Source organism: Ranitomeya imitator, chromosome 4 (assembly GCF_032444005.1).
Source record: "Ranitomeya imitator isolate aRanImi1 chromosome 4, aRanImi1.pri, whole genome shotgun sequence".
Classification (NCBI taxonomy): Eukaryota; Metazoa; Chordata; class Amphibia; order Anura; family Dendrobatidae; genus Ranitomeya; species Ranitomeya imitator.
Genome location: NC_091285.1, coordinates 30,701,177 through 30,715,085, shown reverse-complemented (window position 1 = coordinate 30,715,085; position 13,909 = coordinate 30,701,177). Strand labels below are relative to the sequence as shown.

The 13,909-nt window shown below is 45.4% G+C and overlaps 1 protein-coding gene across 1 annotated transcript in view; it reads left to right on the top strand.

The window, feature by feature from the left end:
- RFX4 (regulatory factor X4) overlaps positions 1 to 13,909 on the top strand; it is an 89,389-nt gene that overhangs the window by 40,299 nt on the left and 35,181 nt on the right. The window contains exon 5 of the mRNA XM_069763463.1: positions 12,158 to 12,219. Coding sequence (XP_069619564.1) covers positions 12,158 to 12,219 — 62 coding nt within the window. The remainder of the gene's footprint in view (positions 1 to 12,157; positions 12,220 to 13,909) is intronic.

Genomic DNA, 13,909 nt, shown 5'->3' with positions numbered 1-13,909 from the left:
TAAGTAGTCGAAATGCAGTTCAAAATTGGCAACCGTAGTAAACAGGCGGCACAGCTTTGTTCAGTGGAGGAGAACAGCAAGGAGTGGCAGACACCGATAGTAGGCCCCAACCCAACTAGTAGGCCAAATGCAGTCTAACATTAACAACTACTTAACGAGAGGCTGAAAATGGAATTTCAGGACAGGAAACCAGGAGAACAGCAAGGAGTGGCAGACACCGATAGTAGGCCCCAAACCAACTAGTATGCCAAATGCAGTTGTTCCATTTAACCACAATTTAATGAGAGCCTGAAGATAGAAGCTCAGGAAAGGCAACCTGGGGAACACCTTGGAGTGTAACACACCATCTCTCTCCACCCCATACCCATTTTGTAGGCCTAATGCTGTGTACTTTTCTACAACTACTAAACGAGAGTCGGAAGACCGAAGCAATGGCAAGGAAACCTGGGGAACACCTTGGAGTGTAACACACCATCTCTCTCCACCCCATACCCAATTTGTAGGCCTAATGCAGCCTACTTTCCGACACCTACTAAACGAGAGCATGAAGATCGAAGCTCAGGAAAGGCAACCTGGGGAACACCTTGGAGTGTAACACACCATCTCTCTCCACCCCATACCCATTTTTTAGGCCTAATGCAGTGTACTTTTCTACAACTACTAAACGAGAGTCGGAAGACCGAAGCAATGGCAAGGAAACCTGGGGAACACCTTGGAGTGTAACACACCATCTCTCTCGACCCCATTCCCCATTTTTTAGGCCTAATGCAGCCTACTTTCCGACACCTACTAAACGAGAGCATGAAGATCGAAGCTCAGGAAAGGCAACCTGGGGAACACCTTGGAGTGTAACACACCATCTCTCTCCACCCCATACCCATTTTGTAGGCCTAATGCAGCGTACTTTTCTACAACTACTAAACGAGAGCATGAAGATCGAAGCTCAGGAAAGGCAACCTGGTGAAAACCTTGGAGTGTAACACAACCTGTCTCTACACCCCATACCAAATTTGTAGGCCTAATGCAGCGTAGTTTCCACCAACTACTAAACGAGAGCCGGAAGATCGAAGCTCATGAAAGGCAACCCGGGGAACACCTTGGAGTGTAACACAACCTCTCTCTACACCACGAAAGGGCTGATTCTTAGGAAGGAAGGCTGTTGTAAATAAGCATTGCGCGTCCGAGGGTGATTATATTCTTATTCGGTATCTACTCACCCTCGGACGCGCCATGCTTCTTGATTTGTAATTAATGTTTATTTGCAATGTGCTTTTGACTTACTCAATTATTTTTTTAATTATTGATTTTATTAAATTAATAGTTTAACATCTTATTGGAAATAATTTAAAGGAGACGCGACAGGACAACACTCGGTGGATGCCATATCTGTGTTAACAACTCCAAAAAACTTTCAGTTAACTTCTTGCAGGAGAAAGAAATTGTAGCTGTTGGACCTTTGTAGTACAGTTCCAGATATTTGTTGTGTGTTTGTTTTGATTGTTAAAATGTCTGCATTTGAGATCTCAACACGATCTTATTTTTTATAATCAAATTAATTTTTTAAATATTTTATTAGGTTGGTTCAAGGGGTACACGGGCCGCAGTAGACAGGTCAGTGGAGGCCTAGTGGAAGGAGGGACCGCAGATGCGCCACTGTTTCACCCATACACAATTAGTAGGCCTAATGCAGCGTAGTTTCCAACAGCTACTAAACGAGAGCCGGAAGATCGAAGCTCAGGAAAGGCAACCTGGGGAACACCTTGGAGTGTAACACAACCTCTCTCTACACCACGGAAGGGCTGATTCTTAGGAAGGAAGGCTGTTTTAAATAAGCATTGCGCGTCCGAGGGTGATTATATTCTTATTCGGTATCTACTCACCCTCGGACGCGCCATGCTTCTTGATTTGTAATTAATGTTTATTTGCAATGTGCTTTTGACTTACTCAATTATTTTTTTAATTATTGATTTTATTAAATTAATAGTTTAACATCTTATTGGAAATAATTTAAAGGAGACGCGACAGGACTACACTCGGTGGATGCCATATCTGTGTTAACAACTCCAAAAAACTTTCAGTTAACTTCTTGCAGGAGAAAGAAATTGTAGCTGTTGGACCTTTGTAGTACAGTTCCAGATATTTGTTGTGTGTTTGTTTTGATTGTTAAAATGTCTGCATTTGAGATCTCAACACGATCTTATTTTTTATAATCAAATTAATTTTTTAAATATTTTATTAGGTTGGTTCAAGGGGTACACGGGCCGCAGTAGACAGGTCAGTGGAGGCCTAGTGGAAGGAGGGACCGCAGATGCGCCACTGTTTCACCCATACACAATTAGTAGGCCTAATGCAGCGTAGTTTCCAACAGCTACTAAACGAGAGCCGGAAGATCGAAGCTCAGGAAAGGCAACCTGGGGAACACCTTGGAGTGTAACACAACCTCTCTCTACACCACGGAAGGGCTGATTCTTAGGAAGGAAGGCTGTTTTAAATAAGCATTGCGCGTCCGAGGGTGATTATATTCTTATTCGGTATCTACTCACCCTCGGACGCGCCATGCTTCTTGATTTGTAATTAATGTTTATTTGCAATGTGCTTTTAACTTACTCAATTATTTTTTTAATTATTGATTTTATTAAATTAATAGTTTAACATCTTATTGGAAATAATTTAAAGGAGACGCGACAGGACAACACTCGGTGGATGCCATATCTGTGTTAACAACTCCAAAAAACTTTCAGTTAACTTCTTGCAGGAGAAAGAAATTGTAGCTGTTGGACCTTTGTAGTACAGTTCCAGATATTTGTTGTGTGTTTGTTTTGATTGTTAAAATGTCTGCATTTGAGATCTCAACACGATCTTATTTTTTATAATCAAATTAATTTTTTTTATATTTAATGATGTTGGTTCAAGGGGTACACGGGCAGCAATAGACAGGTCAGTGGAGGCCTAGTGGAAGGAGTGACGGCAGACAGGCATCAAAGGCCTAACATTGGGCTGGCTGTAGGCAAGTTAAAATTGGTTCCAGGGGAACACGGCCATCAGTGGCCTGGTCAGTGTAGTTGTAGTTGAAAGAACGGGACGCAGACAGGCTTCGAAGGCCTAACATAATAACATAGGGCTGGCTGTAGGCAAGTTAAAATTGGTTCCAGGGGAACACGGCCATCAGTGGCCTGGTCAGTGTAGTTGTAGTTGAAAGAACGGGACGCAGACAGGCTTCGAAGGCCTAACATAACAAACTTGGGCTGGCTGTAGGCACTTTTAAATTGGTTCCAGGGGTACACGGGCAGCAGTGGTCTGGTCAGTGGAAGTCTAGTGGAAGGAGTGACCGCAGACAGGCTTCCAAGGCCTAACATAACAAACTTGGGCTGGCTGTAGGCACTTTTAAATTGGTTCCAGGGGTACACGGGCAGCAGTGGTCTGGTCAGTGGAAGTCTAGTGGAAGGAGTGACCGCAGACAGGCTTCCAAGGCCTAACATAACAAACTTGGGCTGCCTGTAGGCACTTTTAAATTGGTTCCAGGGGTACACGGGCAGCAGTGGTCTGGTCAGTGGAAGTCTAGTGGAAGGAGTGACCGCAGACAGGCTTCCAAGGCCTAACATTACAAACTTGGGCTGGCTGTAGGCACTTTTAAATTGGTTCCAGGGGTACACGGGCAGCAGTGGTCTGGTCTGTGGAAGTCTAGTGGAAGGAGTGACCGCAGACAGGCTTCGAAGGCCTAACATAATAAACTTGGGCTGGCTGTAGGCACTTTTAAATTGGTTCCAGGGGTACACGGGCAGCAGTGGTCTGGTCAGTGGAAGTCTAGTGGAAGGAGTGACCGCAGACAGGCTTCAAAGGCCTAACATAACAAACTTGGGCTGGCTGTAGGCACTTTTAAATTGGTTGCAGGGGTACACGGGCAGCAGTGGTCTGGTCAGTGGAAGTCTAGTGGAAGGAGTGACCGCAGACAGGCTTCGAAGGCCTAACATAACAAAATTGGGCTGGCTGTAGGCACTTTTAAATTGGTTCCAGGGGTACATGGGCAGCAGTGTATGGTCAGTGGAAGTCTAGTGGAAGGAGTGACGGCAGACAGTCTTCGAAGGCCTAACATAACAAAATTGGGCTGACTGTAGGCACTTTTAAATTGGTTCCAGGGTAACACGGCCAGCAGTGGCCTGGTCAGTGTAGTAGTTGTAGAAAGAAGGGACCGCAGACAGGCTTCGAAGGCCTAACATAACAAAAATGTCAAAACAATGGTATTGTCAGTGCCAGGCATTGAAGGATGTCAGCGCCTAGACTACACATTGGTGAAGCTGTGAGAGATAATTTTGCTAGTGGTAGAGCACTGTTTGAGCTGGGGGGGGAACTGTCTTGTGGCCGGCGGTACAGGCACAGGGCCCCTCATATTACAACGGTGTGTCTGACGTTGGGTGCGCACCACCACCGCCAGAGACACTTTATTGTACTATGAGGAACCCAGTGGCAGTGCCGTCGACCAAAAGCGGCCACACCCACCTCTTCAGACAAACAGCACTCTCAAGGGTCCAAGCGCAAAGTGGCGATAGCACGGCCCCGTGTGGGGAGTTTGGCCATTTCGTGAGGTGGAAACATGTCGTATGCTGGACAATCAGGTGAAGAAAATTACGAGATTGGAAAAGTCATTCAGAATAGTCCACAGGCAAGACCTTTTCATAGGAAAGCTAGGTGTCAGCCGGGCAGGGTGGGGCAAAAGATTTTGAAATCCAGTTGTGGTTCATTTTAATGAAGGTTAGATCATCTACATTTTGGGTAGCCAGACGAGTCCTTTTTTCTGTTAGTATTGAACCTGCAGCACTGAATACTCTTTCTGATAGGACACTAGCTGCCGGGCAAGCAAGCTCCTGCAATGCATATTCTGCCAATTCTGGCCAGGTGTCTAATTTGGATGCCCAGTAATCAAATGGGAATGACGGTTGAGGGAGAACGTCGATAAGGGATGAAAAATAGTTTGTAACCATACTGGACAAATGTTGTCTCCTGTCACTTTGAATTGATGCTGCAGTACCTGTCCTGTCTGCGGTCATAGAAAAATCACTCCACAACCTGGTCAGAAAACCCCTCTGGCCAACGCCACTTCTGATTTCTGCCCCTCTAACACCTCTGGTCTGCTGGCCCCTGGAGCTCGTGTGAGAACGATCACGGGCGCTGTGTGCAGGGAATGCCAGAAGCAAACGGTCAACAAGAGTTGATTGTTTTGTTGCTAATATTAGTTCCAAGTTCTCATGTGGCATAATATTTTGCAATTTGCCTTTATAGCGAGGATCAAGGAGGCAGGCCAACCAGTAATCGTCATCGTTCATCATTTTTGTAATGCGTGTGTCCCTTTTGAGGATACGCAAGGCATAATCCGCCATGTGGGCCAAAGTTCCCGTTGTCAAATCTGCGGTTGTGCTTGGTTGAGGGGCAGTTGCAGGCAAATCTACGTCACTTGTGTCCCTCAAAAAACCAGAACCCGGCCTTGCCACGCCACCAATTTCCCGTGCCCCCGGGAAAGCTTCCTCATTAAAAATATACTCATCCCCATCATCCTCCTCATCCTCCACCTCCTCTTCGCCCGGTACCTCGTCATGTACACTGCCCTGACCAGACAATCGCTGACTGTCATCAAGGCTTTCCTCTTCCTCTGGTGCAGACGCCTGATCCTTTATGTGCGTCAAACTTTGCATCAGCAGACGCATTAGGGGGATGCTCATGCTTATTATGGCGTTGTCTGCACTAACCAGCCGTGTGCATTCCTCAAAACACTGAAGGACTTGACACATGTCTTGAATCTTCGACCACTGCACACCTGACAACTCCATGTCTGCCATCCTACTGCCTGCCCGTGTATGTGTATCCTCCCACAAAAACATAACAGCCCGCCTCTGTTCGCACAGTCTCTGAAGCATGTGCAGTGTTGAGTTCCACCTTGTTGCAACGTCTATGATTAGGCGATGCTGGGGAAGGTTCAAAGAACGCTGATAGGTCTGCATACGGCTGGAGTGTACAGGCGAACGGCGGATATGTGCGCAAAGTCCACGCACTTTGAGGAGCAGGTCGGATAACCCCTGATAACTTTTCAGGAAGCACTGCACCACCAGGTTTAAGGTGTGAGCCAGGCAAGGAATGTGTTTCAGTTGGGAAAGGGAGATGGCAGCCATGAAATTCCTTCCGTTATCACTCACTACCTTGCCTGCCTCAAGATCTACAGTGCCCAGCCACGACTGCGTTTCTTGCTGCAAGAACTCGGACAGAACTTCCGCGGTGTGTCTATTGTCGCCCAAACACTTCATAGCCAATACAGCCTGCTGACGTTTGCCAGTAGCTGCCCCATAATGGGAGACCTGGTGTGCAACAGTGGCAGGTGCGGATGGAGTGTTTGTGCGACTGCGGTCTGTGGACGAGCTCTTGCTTCTGCAGGAGGACGAGGAGGAGGAGGAGGAGGAGGGGGTGCGAACGGCTACAGACAACTGTTTACTAGACCGTGGGCTAGGCAGAACTGTCCCAAACTTGCTGTCCCCTGTGGACCCTGAATCCACCACATTTAACCAGTGTGCCGTGATGGACACGTAACGTCCCTGGCCATGCCTACTGGTCCATGCATCTGTTGTCAGGTGCACCTTTGTGCTCACAGATTGCCTGAGTGCATGGACGATGCGCTCTTTAACATGCTGGTGGAGGGCTGGGATGGCTTTTCTGGAAAAAAAGTGTCGACTGGGTAGCTCGTAGCGTGGTACAGCGTAGTCCATCAGGTCTTTGAAAGCTTCGCTTTCAACTAACCGGTAGGGCATCATCTCTAACGAGATTAGTCTAGCTATGTGGGCGTTCAAACCCTGTGTACGCGGATGCGAGGCTAAGTATTTCCTTTTTCTAACCATAGTCTCATGTAGGGTGAGCTGGACTGGAGAGCTGGAGATCGTGGAACTAGCGGGGGTGCCGGTGGACATGGCAGACTGAGAGACGGTGGGAGATGGTATTGTTGCCGCCGGTGCCCTAGATGCAGTGTTTCCTACTACGAAACTGGTGATTCCCTGACCCTGACTGCTTTGGCCTGGCAAAGATACCTGCACAGATACAGCAGGTGGTGCGCTAAATGGTGGTCCTACACTGCCGGAAGGGATGTTGCGTTGATGACTAGCTTCATTGGCCGAGGGTGCAACAACCTTAAGGGACGTTTGGTAGTTAGTCCAAGCTTTCAAATGCATGGTGGTTAAATGTCTATGCATGCAACTAGTATTGAGACTTTTCAGATTCTGACCTCTGCTTAAGGAAGTAGAACATTTTTGACAGATGACTTTGCGCTGATCAATTGGATGTTGTTTAAAAAAATGCCAGACTGCACTCTTTCTAGCATCGGATACCTTTTCAGGCATTGCAGACTGAGCTTTAACCGGATGGCCACGCTGTCCTCCACCAGGTTTTGGCTTTGCCACGCGTTTTGGGCAAGATACGGGCCCGGCAGATGGAACCTGTGGCGATGTTGATGCCTGCTGCGGCCCCTCCTCCTCCTCTGCTTCAGAACTGCTGCCGCCTGCACCCTGTTCCCCCAATGGCTGCCAATCGGGGTCAAGAACTGGGTCATCTAATAACTCTTCTTGTACCTCCTGCGCAACTTCGTCTGTGTCACCGTGTCGTTCGGTGGTATAGCGTTCGTGATGGGGCAACATAGTCTCATCAGGGTCTGATTCTTGATCATTACCCTGCGAGGGCAATGTTGTGGTCTGAGTCAAAGGACCAGCATAGTAGTCTGGCTGTGGCTGTGCGTCAGTGCACTCCATGTCAGATTCAACTTGTAATGGGCATGGACTGTTAACTGCTTCACTTTCTAAGCCAGGGACGGTATGTGTAAAGAGCTCCATGGAGTAACCCGTTGTGTCGCCTGCTGCATTCTTCTCTGTTGTTGTTTTTGCTGAAGAGGACAAGGAAGTGACTTGTCCCTGACCGTGAACATCCACTAACGACGCGCTGCTTTTACTTTTACCAGTTTCACGAGAGGAGGCAAAAGAGCTAGAGGCTGAGTCAGCAAGATAAGCCAAAACTTGCTCTTGCTGCTCCGGCTTTAAAAGCGGTTTTCCTAATCCCAGAAAAGGGAGCGTTCGAGGCCTTGTGTAGCCGGACGACGAACCTGGCTCCACAGCTCCAGACTTAGGTGCAATATTTTTTTCCCCACGACCACCTGATGCTCCACCACTACCACTACCCTCATTACCAGCTGACAATGAACGCCCCCGGCCACGACCTCTTCCACTAGACTTCCTCATTGTTTTAAAAACGTAACCAAACTAACGTTATTTGTTGCAGTCACACAACTTACACGGTGAGCTATAACTTCAGTATGATTTAGCTACCCCTTTACAGGTTGGTGAGACCACAGCGAAAATCAGGCCCAATGTTACACACTCTTTTTTTGGTGGCTGCAAATTAGAGAGATGCCCCACACGCAGGACTGTCACTGAAGCACAAATGTTAATATTAATGTCACACTATTATTTTTTTTTTATTTTTATTTTTTTCAGGAACACTTTAGAAACCCCCCCAAAAAAAAAAATAGATTTTTGCAGGGAGAATTTAGAAAACAAATGTAACAAACTATATGCTTTCTATGGGCCACTGAGTGAGAGATGACGCACACAGGAATCAGGAGTGGCACACAAGCCCAGAGGCCAATATTTTTCTACCAATGATTGATGGAGTTATTTTCTCTGGTAGATTTTGGAACCCAAATCAAGGAAAAAAAATATAGGCTTTCTATGGACCACAATTGGAGAGAGAGAGAGAGAGAGAGAGAGAGATGGCACACCCAGGAGTCAAGACTGGCACACAAGCAGAAAGGCCAATATTAATCTCCCATTTTTTTTTGGGGTTTTTTTTTTTTTTTTTTCAGGGAGACTTTAGAAAAAAAAATAATAAAAAAAATATGATTTTATCAGGAAGAATTTAGAAACCAAATAAAATAAAATGATTTTTTCAGGGAGAATTTATAAAACAAATAAAAACAAAAATAGGCGTTCTATGGCCCACTGACTGAGAGATGACGCACACAGGAGTCAGGAGTGGCACACAAGCCCAGAGGCCAATATTTTTCTACCAATGATTGATGTAGTTATTTTCTCTGGTAGATTTTGGAACCCAAATCAAGGAAAAAAAATATAGGCTTTCTATGGACCACAATTGGAGAGAGAGAGAGAGAGAGAGAGAGAGAGATGGCACACCCAGGAGTCAAGACTGGCACACAAGCAGAAAGGCCAATATTAATCTCCCACTGTTTTTTTTTTTTTTTTTTTCAGGGAGACTTTAGAAAAAAAAATAATAAAAAAAATATGATTTTATCAGGAAGAATTTAGAAACCAAATAAAATAAAATGATTTTTTCAGGGAGAATTTAGAAAACAAATAAAACCAAAAATAGGCGTTCTATGGCCCACTGAGTGAGAGAGAGAGAGAGATGGCACGCTTAGTACTGGCACACAAGCCCAAAGGGCAATATTAATCTCCCTTTTTTTTTCAGGGAGAATTTCTAAAACCCCAAAAAAAAAAAAAATAGGCTTTCTATGGCCCACTATTTGTGAGAGAGATGGGACGCTCAGGACTGGCACAGATGGCATGCTCAGGACTGGCACAGAAGCCCAGAGGCCAATATTAATCTCCCTTTTTTTCTGGGAGAATTTATAAAACCAAAAAAATATTTAAATAGGCTTTCTATGGCCCACTATTTGTGAGAGAGATGGCACGCTCAGGACTGGCACAGATGGCATGCTCACAACTGGCACACAAGCCCAGAGGCCAATATTAATCTCCCTTTTTTCAGGGAAAATTTATAAAACCAAAAAAAAAATTAAATAGGCTTTCTATGGCCCACTATTTGTGAGAGAGATGGCACGCTCAGGACTGGCACAGATGGCACGCTCACAACTGGCACACAAGCCCAGAGGCCAATGTTAATCTCCCTTTTTTCAGGGAAAATTTATAAAACCAAAAAAAAAATTAAATAGGCTTTCTATGGCCCACTATTTGTGAGAGAGATGGCACGCTCAGGACTGGCACAGATGGCACGCTCACAACTGGCACACAACCCCAGAGGCCAATATTAATCTCCCTTTTTTTCAGGGAGAATTTATAAAACCAAAAAAAAAAATTAAATAGGCTTTCTATGGCCCACTATTTGTGAGAGAGATGGCACGCTCAGGGCTGGCACAGATGGCACGCTCACAACTGGCACACAAGCCCAGAGGCCAATATTAATCTCCCTTTTTTCAGGGAAAATTTATAAAACCAAAAAAAAAATTAAATAGGCTTTCTATGGCCCACTATTTGTGAGAGAGATGGCACGCTCAGGACTGGCACCGATGGCACGCTCACAACTGGCACACAAGCCCAGAGGCCAATATTAATCTCCCTTTTTTTCAGGGAGAATTTATAAAACCAAAAAAAAAATTAAATAGGCTTTCTATGGCCCACTATTTGTGAGAGAGATGGCACGCTCAGGGCTGGCACAGATGGCACGCTCAGGACTGGCACACAAGCCCAGAGGCCAATATTAATCTCCCTTTTTTTCAGGGAGAATTTATAAAACCCAAAAAAAAAATAAAATAGGCTTTCTATGGCCCACTATTTGTGAGAGAGATGGCACACTCAGGACTGGCACACAAGCCCAAAGGCCAATATTAATCTCCCACTGTATTTTTATCAGGGAGAATTTATACACCCCACAAAAAAAAATACAGAAAAATGAAAAGGCTTTCTATGGCCCACTATGTGAGAGAGATGGCACACACAGGGATGGCACTCTAGCAGAAATGCCAAATTGCCAATCTTAATCTACCACCAAAAAAAAAAAAAAACAGGGAATGTCCTACAATTACTATCTCCCTGCCTGCAGTAATCTCAGCCAGGTATGGCAGGCAGCAATAAGGAGTGGACTGATGCACAAATGAAATAAAAAGTGTGGACAAACAAAAAAGATAGCTGTGCAGAAAGGAAGGAACAAGAGGATTTGTGCTTTGAAAAAAGCAGTTGGTTTGCACAGCGGCGTACACACAGCAATGCAGCTATCAGGGAGCCTTCTAGGGCAGCCCAATGAGCTACAGCGCTGAGGGGGAAAAAAAAAACAAAAACTTCCACTGTCCCTGCACACCGAGGGTGGTGTTGGACAGTGCAAATCGCTGCAGCACAAGCGGTTTTGTGGTTAATGGACCCTGCCTAACGCTATCCCTGCTTCTGACAAAGCGGCAGCAACCTCTCCCTAAGCTCAGATCAGCAGCAGTAAGATGGCGGTCGGCGGGAACGCCTCTTTATAGCCCCTGTGACGTCGCAGACAGCAAGCCAATCACTGCAATGCCCTTCTCTAAGATGGTGGGGACCAGGACCTATGTCATCACGCTGCCCACACTCTGCGTTTACCTTCATTGGCTGAGAAATGGCGCTTTTCGCGTCATTGAAACGCGACTTTGGCGCGAAAGTCGCGTACCGCATGGCCGACCCCGCACAGGGGTCGGATCGGGTTTCATGAAACCCCGACTTAGCCAAAAGTCGGCGACTTTTGAAAATGTTCGACCCGTTTCGCTCAACCCTAGATGGGATATCTTGTATATCAGCCATATATGGGTCTTGTGGTTCCCAACGTAGGAATGTCCCCTACCATAAGCAACGTTATTCGTTGTTGCCAAGAAGGCTTGATTGAGCCAAGACTCTGGCCAACTTCAACCATGAAGAAACCAAAAATTCACAATGAAAAGTCAAGAAGAAAAAGAGGGATGGAGGAATAAGAAAGGGAAAAATAAAAAAAACAGAAGGAGGAAGAAACTAGGAAAGAGCAAATCTCGGGTTGCTCCCCTTGTCTCAATATATTTATGTCCCCATGCCAGACTTTAAAGAGAATCAGAGACCCAAATTTCATCCTTCAACACTGTCCAGTAGAAATCACAATCGTAAACCATATATGATATCATCCACACATGTATACAATAAACTAATTTGGACCTAAATAATTTTGGAGTATTTTTAAAAAATTTTCTGCAATATAACAGAATCTGGATACATAGCGAGACATTTCCAGAAAAGTTGCTAAGGAATCACATTGAAATCAAGGTTGTGACCTTGAACCCATTGTGTTCTCACGCAGATAACTGACCTAGGGTAATATATTTTATTTCTTGCAGATAATTAGACAGCAGTTCCCACAATTAACCACACGGAGACTCGGAACTAGGGGACAATCAAAGTGAGTACAAAAGTCGAGAAAGGAATTTCAACATTGTGTATGACCTTGAGTGAGAGGTCACTTTATGCAGTTTTACAATGTTGTGGATATAAAATATAAATTAATAATAATAATAAAAACATTTTTTAAAGAGATACTATTTTTAACTTTTACATTAAAAAAAAAATTGTTCGGAGAAAGCTGAATGATGTGTCAGAAATATTGGGTACAAAAATTCAGATACTTCAACTTAACTCAGGAATTATATTCATCTGCTTCAGTTATGTTTGTTTCTAGCAAGGTTGGGTCATCGGCAATATTTCTGCCATTACAGCTATCACAAGGCCTTGTCAGGTCCCTAACTGAACCACTCTTTAGCCACAAAGGTGACAAATTTGTATCATAACTGTATGGTATGGCAACGTGACTTTATTTTACTTAAAGGGGTTGTCTTAAGATTTTATGTGGTTAAAATTACCAAGTGCTTGTAAAAACATGCAACAGTGCAATTTAATTCTTATTAAAAATCCTCTCAGTTTTCAAGAATGGGGAACTGTTTAATTCTATAGTTTATAGCTTAGTTTTTTTAGTTAAAAGATCATTGCCTTGTTTACTGGCCACCGTGCAGTCTGAAAGTGGCCGGTTACCTAGGCAGCTCTGAAGCTAGCCAGTTATCTAGGCAGCTCTGAAGCTGGCCAGTTATCTAGGAAGCGCTGAAGCTGGCCAGTTAACTAGGCAGCTCTGAAGCTGGTCAGTTATCTAGGAAGCTCTGAAGCTGGCCAGTTATCTAGGCAGCTCTGAAGCTGGTCAGTTATCTAGGCAGCACTGAAGCTGGTCAGTTATCTAGGAAGCTCTGAAGCTGGCCAGTTATCTAGGCAGCTCTGAAGCTGGTCAGTTATCTAGGCAGCACTGAAGCTGGCCAGTTATCTAGGCAGCTCTGAAGCTGGTCAGTGTTCTAGGCAGCTCTGAAGCTGGTCAGTTATCTAGGCAGCTCTGAAGCTGGTCAGTTATCTAGGAAGCTCTGAAGCTGGCCAGTTATCTAGGCAGCTCTGAAGCTGGTCAGTTATCTAGGCAGCACTGAAGCTGGCCAGTTAACTAGGCAGCTCTGAAGCTGGCCAGTTATCTAGGCAGCTCTGAAGCTGGTCAGTTATCTAGGAAGCTCTGAAGCTGGCCAGTTATCTAGGCAGCTCTGAAGCTGGTCAGTCATCTAGGAAGCTCTGAAGCTGGCCAGTTATCTAGGCAGCTCTGAAGCTGGTCAGTTATCTAGGCAGCACTGAAGCTGGCCAGTTAACTAGGCAGCTCTGAAGCTGGCCAGTTATCTAGGCAGCACTGAAGCTGGCCAGTTATCTAGGCAGCACTGAAGCTGGTCAGTTATCTAGGCAGCTCTTAAGCTGGCCAGTTACCTAGGCAGCACTGAAGCTGGCCAGTTACCTAGGCAGATCTGAAGCGGGTCAGTTATCTAGGCAGCACTGAAGCTGGTCAGTTATCTAGGCAGCACTGAAGCTGGTCAGTTATCTAGGCAGCTTTGAAGCTGGCCAGTTATCTAGGAATCTCTGAAGCTGGTCAGTTATCTAGGCAGCTCTGAAGCTGGCCAGTTATCTAGGCAGCACTGAAGCTGGCCAGTTATCTAGGCAGCACTGAAGCTGGTCAGTTATCTAGGCAGCACTGAAGCTGGTCAGTTATCTAGGCAGCACTGAAGATGGTCAGTTAT